This window comes from Vitis vinifera, chromosome 6 (assembly GCF_030704535.1).
Source record: "Vitis vinifera cultivar Pinot Noir 40024 chromosome 6, ASM3070453v1".
Lineage (NCBI taxonomy): Eukaryota > Viridiplantae > Streptophyta > Magnoliopsida > Vitales > Vitaceae > Vitis > Vitis vinifera.
Window position 1 is genome coordinate 8,245,844 of NC_081810.1, and position 11,526 is coordinate 8,257,369.

An 11,526-nucleotide genomic window follows, 5' to 3' on the forward strand; every position below is an offset into this window, starting at 1 on the left:
ATTTTTAATTATTTTTTAAAAATTGTTATTTAATTTAATTTATTTTAAAAATTATTTAAAAAAATCAATCAATTAAAAATTTTTAAACCTAAAAAATGTTTTTAAATCACAGGATTAAATATGATTTAAATACCTAAAAAAATATGAATAAGTTTTTAAAAGTTAAGAATATGTTTGGTGGTATGATTTAAAAATAATTATTTATTTATTTTTTAAAATTTATAACACTATTTGACAATTATTTTTTGCAAGTAAATTTTAAAAATAAAGTGAAATATAAAATATATATATTTTTTAAAAAGTAAAAATTATTTTCATTGATTTTTAAAAATAAAAGAAATATGTAAATCTATTTGATATTTTTTTTGAAACTTATTTATAAAAACTGTTTTTTATTTTTTTAATTTAAAAACAGATTTTTAAAACAAGTATTTAAAAATATGAACAAAACTATAAATAATACGCTCCTTAGGTAAAAATGAAATCCCAATAAAAAATAAATAAATTATTTAATGTATGCATCAAGGATGTTTTTAATATAAAAAAAAATTGTAGCTAGTGGTATGGATTTACGAATAAGGTTAGATCACGCAAAATAGAGTAAGGAAAGATGGAGAGAAGCTGGATTAAAAAAAAAATAAAAATGTGAGAACGAAAGCGACGTTAGTAAGTTCATAACTTTTATTTTAATTTTTTATCCCAAGATTATCACATTTCATGTGGTTGGGACGGTGATATGGTCACAAACGTTAGGATTTCCTAATAATGCCAAACAATTTTTTTTCTTCAATAGTTTTCTAAACAAAAATTGAAAATATAAAAAAATATTTAATATTTTTTTTTGTCTTATATATAATAATGTTGTGAAAATAAATTAAACAATTATCTTTTATATTTAGCTTCTCAAACAAAATTTTGTTCATAAGAATCGTGCTTAAGAATTATTTTAAAAAATTAGATCTTGAAAATTATTTTTAAAAACATTACAAACGTGTAAACTTAATAGACGTTTTTATATTTAAATAATTAGAAGTCTATTATTTCTTATAAAAAGGTTTATTTTTTTTAAAAATTGCATCATAGGGGGGACCACGGTAAGACTAGGTGGACCCGCATCCACATGATGATTTAAACTGAGACTCCTAATCCAGTCCAAAGCTCGTTCGTTCCAAGCCCTTTTTCTTGCCCGTTAATCTCCTTTCATCCACCACGTGCAGCTCTATCTCTGAGCCATCCCTGCCCTCGATCTACCTCCTTCTTCCACCTCGCTGCTGGCGTCTCTGTCGCTTCTGCGCATGATAGCCACGACCACAGCCGAGTGCATGAACGGTAGGTTATATCCTCCAACGCCTTCAACGACTTTATCCAAGCACTAGATTCATGCTTCACAAATCTACGGTTTTGTGTTCTTGTTCGCTTTTTTCGATATATAGTTTAGTGCGTTGATCGAGCTGTAGCGGAGATTGTTGTGAAGATGATGGGTTCTGATCTCCACTCGTCGAGGGAAGAGATGGAAAGTCTCATTCTGGATGAGCCGCTGAATGGAACATCATATTCTAATTACCGGAGTGCGATGTCGTCTCTCTCCGATGCGCACCATCCTCTGTCGTCGCCGATGCTGACTACTCCGGCGGATACGGATCCATTGATATCGCCGCTGATGTATCGCGATTTTCGGAACCCTAACGCGCCGGATCACTCCTACGTCGAACCACCGTCGTACGCTGATGTGATTTTCAGTCCGTTTGAGGGGGAGAATGGTGGCAATGTCAACGGCGTGGAAAGCCCTAGCCAGAAATCGGAGAGTTCCATGGTTATGTCGAGATCCGGGTCGTCTAGTTCTGAGTATTTGAAAATTACGGTATCGAATCCGCAAAAGGAGCAGGAGAGTTCAAATTCGATAGTTCCTGGAGGTAATACTTACGTCACGTATTTAATCACTACGAGAACGAATGTACCGGAGTTTGGAGGATCGGAATTTAGCGTTCGAAGGCGGTTTAAGGACGTGGTGACTCTATCTGATAGGTTATCGGAGTCTTTTAGAGGGTTTTTTATTCCTCCAAGGCCTGATAAGAGTGTTGTAGAGAGTCAAGTGATGCATAAACAAGAGTTTGTGGAGCAAAGGCGAGTGGCATTGGAGAAGTACCTGCGGAGATTGGCAGCACATCCTGTGATTAAGAAGAGCGATGAATTGAGGGTTTTTTTACAGGTTCAGGGGAAGCTGCCATTGCCGATAAGTACAGATGTGGCGTCAAGGATGCTTGATGGGGCAGTGAAGCTTCCAAAGCAGTTGTTTGGGGATTCGGGGACTGTGGTTGCACCGCACGAAGTTGTTCAGCCTGCAAAAGGGGGGAGGGATTTGTTGAGGTTGTTCAAGGAGCTGAAGCAGTCAGTAGCTAATGATTGGGGAGGGTCAAAACCACCAGTTGGGGAGGAAGATAAGGAGTTTCTTGAAAAGAAAGAGAAGATGAATGATCTTGAGCAGCAGCTCAGTAGTGCATCTCAGCAGGTGATTTATATGTTAATTATTATTGCTTCTGTTCAACCTTAGTTCTTTATATGCACATATATGTGTAGTATTCATTCGTGCATCCATCCAGATATGTAGTTTATAATATTGGCTGGTGGTGTTTAATGTTCTGTGTAGGCTGAATCACTCGTGAAAGCTCAGCAAGATATTGGGGAGACATTGGGAGAATTAGGGCTAGCGTTTATTAAGCTCTCAAAATTTGAGAACGAGGAGGCTGTGTTTAACTCCCAAAGAATACGAGCTGCTGAAACAAAAGTCGTGGCCACTGCTGCAGTCAAAGCAAGCAGATTCTATCGAGAATTAAATGCACAAACTGTGAAACACTTGGTAAATCACAAACACTTCAACATGAGCTGTAAAATAACTCTTAATTTGTGAGTTTATTGTGGAGCAATTTGTTTGGAATTATTCAGAAGCAATGTTGATCACATGAATGAAAAGCATCTCAATTGTATGAGAAGTAGGTGGTCTCAGTGCTTGCACTAAGGAACTCACTCATCAATTTTCCCATCAAGTAGTGTCATGTGGCCAAATTCCTTATGCTTTTACCTATCAAAAAAAAAAATGTGGCCAAATTTCCTTATGCTTTTGAAGGAAACTCTATAGTTGTTTTCTTTTTATAATTCAGTCAACTGTTTTGTTTTTTATTTAAAAGAAAAATCTATTATTGATGTAATGATCTATTGTTAACAAAATGGCAGGATGCATTCCATGAATATCTTGGATTAATGTTAGCTGTTCACGGTGCATTCTCCGATCGCTCGAGTGCTTTATTGACTGTACAGACTCTTCTATCAGACTTGTCTTCATTGCATTCAAGAGCTGAAAAGCTTGAAGCTGCATCATCCAAAATATTTGGTGGTGATAAGTCAAGGATCCGCAAGATAGAAGAGATGAAAGAAACCATAAGAGTTACTGAAGATGCTAAAAATGTTGCGGTTAGAGAATATGAGCGGATCAAGGTATCCCATATTTTTTGTCACTTTGTCAATACCTGAACATTACATATACTATTCATCCTTGTAGAGTTCAATTACATACTCATTGTATGGGAAGTTTTGAATGTGTATACGAATATAATATGCTGAGGGCCTGCTGACTGCTATATATGCAAGAACTCCAATTTAGATTGCTTTTTTTTTTTCCTTTTTTTTTTAGTATGCTTTTTGCCATTTTAAATTTCCAAAGCGGGAATTGGTGTTAAAACATAGTGAAATCAGCAGGGCTTTATATCTTAACTCCTTAGGGTTGGCTATGCTACTTCTTTGCCATATCTTTCATTTAATCATAACCCTTTTTGTCTTTCCTCATTGTTCCAAATTATGTCTTCCTTTTACCCCCCTCTTCATGGCACCTTCAATTTCAATGTAATTACTCTACCAGTAGTTATAGATTTTCATAGCACAAGTCATCTTAGCAACTTTCCCTAGTCTTGCTCTCTATTATGGCTTCCTCTACCATCTCATAAATGCGGTCTTTTCTTATTCTAAGTTTTTGTTTTATTGTCATATCCACCTCAACATGCTCATCTCAACTTCTCATGAATGCATACCAAATACCCAGGTCCCTCACTTAGATTCTTCACTCATCTGTCAAGGGTTTCTGTATTGGTCTCAGTAGAAATCTCAAAATTGTAGGGCATTATTCTACTTGCTCAATTAGAGTAGAGCTCCCTTATTTCAGGAAAATGCATGGACTGACCCCCTTCCCTTTAACACGGTTCATGAAGTTACTCATAAAGTCAAGTGTAAATGGCACTTTGATGTGCCACACACTTATCTTGATTGGGAGCTTGTTTTGTTCGGTAAGTTCAGCCAGTGCTGGTACCTATGGCAGTCCCTCTCAGGTCATATGAAATATTCAACTTGATTGGGAAATTGTTTTCTTGGGAGACTGTTTTGTTGGGAGATTTCTGCCAGTGCTGGTGCCAATCGCAGTCCCGCTTGACCCACATGAAATATTTGATGTTTTACTTGAACAAATCCATATGAAATTCACATTCAATTCTTTTACTTAGCTAGGTTTCTTTCTTTGTTGTCAGGGAGATGGAGGTTAGTTGTTAACTCAAAAGATTGGGAGTGGTGTATGGGACTTAAAACTGAGAAACTCAAAAAGTGCGAAAATTTTAAAGTTAATTACTTCCACTGTGGGATGTTATGGATAATGGAAGTGAGCTGTTTGACCCTGGATTGCCTCATTTTACCCAAAAGAAGGGTAAAAAACATTCAGTATTTGCCTTTTTAACTCCAGTGTCGATTGACATGCCTTTCCATTTATTATCTTTGGATATTTCTAATTATACAACTGTTTAATTCCAATGCATCTTTCCATAGTCATAACTTGTTATTCTAGCTTCATCGGGTAACTTATCATTAGCAAAAAATATAGCCCAGGATCTTGTCCCATATATATGAACCTTAGTGTTTGCCTGGTATATTTGGAAATTCACGTCTTCCTGCTAAATCTCTGTCAATCAGAGCTGCATAAATTAACTGGTTAGTTTTGTGAAAAACATTCAATAAAGTTTGCAATTTATGGAGGGGAAGTTGCTCTTACATCAACTTTAAGCATGCTCGCTTGTGATCTTCAAAACCTTGAGTTCTTTATGGCTCATTGACTATCCCAGCCACTGTATGGGTATCTAAAACAGGATTTTGAGGGTTTCTCATCATTTCATATGCTTGCCATATGGTTTCACATGTTCACAATTCCAAATATGAACATAACATTGCATTATGTAGCTTTATTGGTTCTCTCTACTTTGAAGTATGGTTGATTGTCCTATGGAGGAATGGCGAGGGGAGGGACAAGGTGGTTTGGTCAAAGTCCTTTGAAATTTCTATTGAGGTGGTAAATGGCAGTTTGCAAGGGAAAATTGTGGAGAGAGGTAGGGCTTTCTCTAGTTGGATTGGATTCAGGTAGTTTAGCTTGTCTCGCCTATTGGAAAGAGTGGAGTTGTGCTGTCAGGAAGAGAAAGGTTTTTTGGCTTCTTCAGAGTGGGAGGAAGGGGGGAGAAGTTTTAGGTTGTAGTGTCACAACAATGGTGCTGGCAGGTTTCTTTAGTGTTCAGTGACCTCTACAGAGGCAAAAAAATTTGTTCTAGCCTTTCCAGAAGGCAGGGGAGTTCTAGGGGGCTGGTGTATCTTGGTTGTGAAGCTCTGTAGCCTTGGGGTAGTTCCACCCTCTCAAGGGTCTAGTGGAGGTGTTCTTTGCAAGGAGCAGTTGGGGGAGGGGAGCAAGACAATTATATGATCGAGACTTATGCAGACAAGGCTCGGAAGGTTTTGGGTGAAGTAGGGAAGGCACTTTGGATTTAACTTGAAGAAAGGGAGGTTCTCTCAAGGGTCTGATCTTTAAAGTCCAGTTTGGTGGGTAAGTGGGGGATATTGGAGATCTAGTGCCTCTTTTTTTTTTATCAGTATCTTGGAGACCAAGTGTCTAACCTGGGTGCTTTAAAGAAGTGGGTTGTTCAGTTCAAAATTGGCAATTGAGAAGAAGAGTGTCTTTATTTTTGCTTAGGGGTTCTCTTATTTTATTTGACTTGGAAGCTTCTCCAAAGGCAGATTTGGTGCTTAACAAGGGGTTAAGATTGTTTGAAAACAAGTGTTTGTCCCTAAACAGGTGAGACCCTCAAGTGGGGTGTTTTTGAAATGGGTTTCATGCCAAAGAAGTTTGGGTGAGGCTTTTAGGTCTTCTGTTGCACTTATGGTGCATGGAGCTTTTCTGGCTTTTAGGAGATAGGTGTGGTGGTTTCGTGGTGGTGGATGAAGATATTGCCCAAAGTTGCAACAAACAATGAGCCATAGTTCTTGTAAAATCTGATGGGAGAAAGCTTCTTGGTCCTCTACAAGTGGTGGTGGGGTTGGTTTGCTTTGCAGTGTGGCTATGGTAGGAAGTCCCCTTGTGGATGTCGCAGGTGGCCTCAAAAGGAAATTGGTGAGAGGTAAAGGATAAGGGTGATGAGAGTTCACGTGCCCTAAAGGAGTTTGAATTTAACTCTCTAAAAAATAAAAAAGTTGTGGGTGAGGTGGCTTCTCATGGTTGGAAGGAGGCTTCTCGAGGTTGGAAGGGGAGGGATGTTGTGAGGGAGGGGGAGGTGTGCTTAGATGGCATGTCTGAGGGATCTGCAGACGTGTGCAAGAAAGGTGATGCAAGTGGCATTGCAAAGAGTGGTTTGGGAAGTGGGATGGGCTAAGTGGTTGATGGTTGAGCCCTAAAAGAGGAGAACAAGCCCTTAGTCGGGAAGTGGGCTGAATGTATTTCTTATAAGGGCTTTTTTGGGCCTTCTTATTCTGCCGGGTCCAAGAGTTGTGAGGGGCAGTCTTTAAGAAGCCCTTGTTTTGAGCTGGAGAGGTGCTTAAGGCAGGCCTCCCCTCTTTTAAAGGAGCCATTGGGTGCTCCTATGCTTCATTTTCCCTTGCAACAAGTGAAGTGGATATCCCCAAGGTTGTGGGGCGGTTTTGTGGGGAAGACCCTGACTTTGTGATGCTTACTTTGTTGTGGGGCAGGGTGTCCCCAAGGTCTTGTGTGTAGATGTAGGGAGGCCCTTCTTTGGTGACACCCTATTGGAGGAAGCTGCAAGATTTCCAAGTATTTCTCCCTTTTTGGTGTTTCCTTTGGGGGTTTGGGTGCCTTCTCTTCTTCTTTGGGTGTTTCTGTGGTTTCGGTGGATGGGAGGAGGTCTAAGGGGGCTAGGGTTCCAGAAGAGGGTCGTGGAGAGAAGAGAAAGGGGGAGGGGGTGGGGGGTCATGTTTGGAAGTTGACTTGATTAAAATGGTTCGGATGGATGGTAGTGAGGTTGCATTGGAAGGTTTGGCTTGGTTTGTTGGTGATGACATGCAGAAAACATTTTTGGGAGAGATAGAGGATAGTGGGAGGAGCGATGAGGATGGTTCTCGTCTAAGGGGCCCAGGGTTCTCGAAGAGGGTCGTGGAGAGAAGAGAAAGGGGGAGGGGGGTGGGGGGTCATGTTTGGAAGTTGACTTGATTAAAATGGTTCGGATGGATGGAAGTGAGGTTGCATTGGAAGGTTTGGCTTGGTTTGTCGGTGATGACATGCAGAAAACATTTTTGGGAGAGATAGAGGATAGTGGGAGGAGCGATGAGGATGGTTCTCACCCAGATGATTGGGTTGACAGTTATTTGGGGAATTTTAGCAAGTTTTTGGGCCTGCTGACGGTAGGTTATGAGGCGGAGATTTTGAATCTCTTAAGGAAATTGAATGTGAGGAAAGAGATAAATAATCAGTCTATGCTTTTAGGAAAAGGAAAGTTTATTTGTCAAAATTTGAAAGAGAATTGAGGAAGCTGGATTGCTCGGTCAATTATCATAAAGCTGGAAGGGGTAGGAAGGGTGGAAAGAAGGGTTGGGAGTTGGTTTGAGTTAATCAATGAAGCTGTGAACACTTTCCTGGAATGTTAGAGGGGCCAATGACAAAGAGAAAAGAGGGGTATTTAAGTTCTTGATCAGATTGCAAAGAGTGGATGTGGTTTGCTTAAAGGAAGGGCTTTTCAAGATAAAGAACAGAATGTCCAATTGATAAAAGTTATGCTCCTTTGTATTCTTTTGGGTTGGGTTAGCGTGTACTTAAGTGAAGGGTTACTGTCCTAGTTTGATGTTTTGGGTCTGGTTTGTTGTTTTGTCTCCCTTTTCTTTTGCTTGTATTCAGCTGCTACTTGTATACTTCATGTGTACTTTGTGTGCCTTTTGCAAGTGCTTCTAATATATTTGCTTTGCTTACCTATAAAAAAACATTGTATTTTGAATGTATTTGAATCAATCTTATGCAATTATGTAATCATGCAATGGATTATGGATTAAATCGAGAGTGAAGAAAGAGTCAAGTTAGGGAGAAGTCTGGGATTCTCAAGTTTTAGAGAATATTTATGAAAATCCATCTTCACCTGATCTTTGATTACCTTTCCTCCAAAGCTATTCCGACATCTGTTATTACTGGTCTAATCATGCGAAGCAAAGTTGGACAAGGGGGAAGGACATGGAATTGATACTGAACCATAGCCAAGTGGCCAAGGCCTGAGTCTGCATTTTGTGTATCATTTAATATTTTGTTTATTTTTTATTTTTCATATGTTTGTTTCTCTCACACTGCCAAATTTTCTTAGATATTTTCTTGTGGTAAGTGACAGATTTTCTTAAATATTGGTTTCTTTCTGCCGTAGAATGTTCAGAATGCCTTCTATTTGGGTGTAAATTTAGTTTCATCCATGGATTATCCTTCCATAAAATGTTGTAAATTCATTTGTATGGTAGCTTTGATGTTTTGAGTGTTCTATATTGTAATTGAGTAAACAAATAATTTGTGTTATACTCTTATCTACTATTTATTTTTGCTATTAACTTGGTATCTTAATGATTAACTGCAGGAAAATAACAGGACTGAACTTGAAAGGTTTAATAGAGAAAGGCATGCTGACTTCTTGAGCATGCTGAAGGGGTTTGTAATTAACCAGGTACATTAATCGTTTGGTTGCTGGTTTTATGTGATGGTTGGAGCTGTCTAAGGAAGATAAAATGTTATACATGGACAAATTTTTGTTTGTGGTTTATTTGGCTGAGGAAAAACAGAGTAGAGCTTCCACCTGAGAAAAATTTAAGCCAATTGTTTTCTAATTAGAAACAAAAATATTTTGATTTCAATAATAAAAAAGTACAAGGAGGAGAAGTACAAGATAAAAGGACTAGGTATTATCCAAACCTATAAAAAAAGGACTAGGTATATCCAAAGTGAAGCACAAAACTAAAAATAGAAGTAGTTGTGGAGCCAAAATATACAGCTCAAGGCCCAAAACTAAGCCTGGAAAACAGTGGGTGTTTTGAAACTCCCCAACAAAGACCTCTAGCTAGGAAGCAACCTTGCTTATTTTGGTTGGCTGTTTGAGGGATCCACCTATAAGTGCTTTCCAAATGTGTGGAAAGGTTGAAAATTTTGAAAAGCCAGTTATTCCGCGTCCAAGGTCCATGCTTTTTCTGAGAGGCCCAGGAAATAACCAATGCTGACTCATCTACTGGAATAATGTGTTGTGCATCTTCTGCAATAATTTTATCATGCAAAGAGGATGCTAGGTCTAACCCTCAAGCAAAGGTAGCAGCTCTGCTTTGATAAGTTGATAACCAGCCTTTCTCCCTTAAAAACTTTTAGCCAATATGGGGAGCTTGTTTTTCTTCCTTTCAGTATTTAATTGTTATTTTTTTCCTTCCAGAGATTAAGTTCATAGATAACTTAAGACTAGTGACAGAAGCTCCTAGACATGTTAAGTTCTCATTGAAAGCTTGGTCAATCCTACTTCATCGATAAGAAGGGATTTTCTGGTGGTTTTTTAGTGGGTAACTTTCTCCTGTGATTAATTGTATTGATTTTCTTTTTTCCTTTTTCATAGCCCAATTTAATATTTGTTGTAGGGGCAATAAATTTATATTTATCCCAGAATTGATGCCTGATTGCCAGTTAAAAAATGTGTAGCTGAGGGTATGAGAAGTTGTGTGTGGGGATAAAGGGTGGGGGGCATGGTGGTGGAAGAGAGTTTCGTGTGCATATGTTTGGATGTTGGTCTGGTGCCTATTGGGTTTTTTGGTAGGAGTTTGTTTTGCTCTGAGGATTATTGACCGAATTTTTCAGGAGCAATCATGTTTTGTTTGATATTTAATAGGGTTTACATACTGAATAGAACTTAATTGTGGTCTTAGATGATTTTTGGTTTACTGTTAGATCTCCTGAGGGTGGATTCTCTGCTGCTATTTCATTTTGTTAGTAAGGTAGCTAATTGTTTCCTACACTCTATCCTTATCATGGATCACGTCTATTTGGTTGAGGTTCATGCTAACCAGGGATATCTATTTGGCTGGGTAGATGAAGGATTAAATTGACTTTCAGATTTTCATACCAGAAAATGAATTGAACCGACCATTCTTAATAATTTTCCTATTATCATGTTTTGAAGAAGAGTTTGACCTCCAATTGATTTTTGCCGCCCAAAACCTAGCATATGGTAGAGCTTGTGAATTCTGTATGAACAGTTTCTTTAATGACTTCGCACAGGCAGTATATCTTTAATATTTTAGTAATTGTATGTTATGGTTGTTATTCATGCATTTGTACCCTTCACATCGAGGTCTTTCTTGTGCATGTAACAGGTGGGATATGCAGAGAAAATTGCAAATGTCTGGGGAAAGGTTGCGGAAGAGACGAGTGGGTATGCCAAAGAGTGCCCTTAAAACTGTGTTTGGATGTAAATTCGAACCTCAGCCTCTCCTTTCTCTTTTCTTTATATTTTATTCATGTGCACTATTAGGAAATAGCAACACATACGTAAATAATAAAGAAAAGGGAACCATTGGTAGTCTTTCAAATTTCACTTTTTACCTCATTTGTATTGGTTAGAAGGTTGGTTGCTGGCAGGCCAAATTTGATGTTGTAAATTGCTTATTTACTTGTTTGACGCTGGAATGCAATCTGTAAGATCACAAACGCTCGCTTGCTGATTTTTTTATTTTTAAAATTTCTGAGATGGGATGAGCAACAACGGGAGTAATAATCCATGCATTCTTGTATAGCAGAGGCGGAACAAAAATTCCCATCTATGCATTTATTTAGTTAGTTGAGGTTTTTTTATTTTTTATTTTTTGAGAGGATCTTCTGTGATTTTAGCTAAGTGTGGCATATATATTGACAACCTGGAAAATATTGGCAACCATTCACCCCTTGAGGAGCATGTATATATATATTTTGCAGGTTGTCAATATATATGCTAGTTTGTTCTTCTGATGAGTGTTGCCTTGAATCGCCCTGCTTATTCAAGGCGATTAGTAAAATGACTCAAGGTCAATTGTTTTGCCTTGTCATCCTAGTATTAGCCATTATTTATAACGGGGTCGATTGAAATGACAAATTTTTTGATAGAAAACAAATTATTTTGGGGAAACATGTTTTCAATTGATTTTTCTGTTGATTGCTTTGATCATATCTTTACTTCTTCTTGA

The 11,526-nt window shown here is 38.1% G+C and overlaps 1 protein-coding gene across 1 annotated transcript; it reads left to right on the forward strand.

Moving 5' to 3' along the window:
• Window positions 1-1,142: 1,142 nt before the first annotated feature.
• LOC100265711 (sorting nexin 2A) lies at window positions 1,143-11,066 on the forward strand. Its single transcript, XM_010652549.3, has 6 exons — window positions 1,143-1,329; window positions 1,434-2,509; window positions 2,648-2,857; window positions 3,232-3,492; window positions 8,913-8,999; window positions 10,681-11,066. Exons 2-6 carry the CDS (start codon window positions 1,475-1,477, stop codon window positions 10,759-10,761), a joined length of 1,674 nt encoding a protein of 557 aa, XP_010650851.1. The 5' UTR covers window positions 1,143-1,329; window positions 1,434-1,474; the 3' UTR covers window positions 10,762-11,066.
• Window positions 11,067-11,526: the final 460 nt, after the last annotated feature.

What these genes read in the sequence shown, in the direction of transcription:
- LOC100265711 (XM_010652549.3), top strand. Translation starts at nt 1,475, where the DNA reads ATGATGGGTTCTGATCTCCACTCGTCGAGGGAAGAGATGGAAAGTCTC. An exon ending in TCAGTAGTGCATCTCAGCAG is followed by an intron (nt 2,510 to 2,647) that starts GTGATTTATATG and finishes TGTTCTGTGTAG; the next exon opens with GCTGAATCACTCGTGAAAGC. An exon ending in CACAAACTGTGAAACACTTG is followed by an intron (nt 2,858 to 3,231) that starts GTAAATCACAAA and finishes ACAAAATGGCAG; the next exon opens with GATGCATTCCATGAATATCT.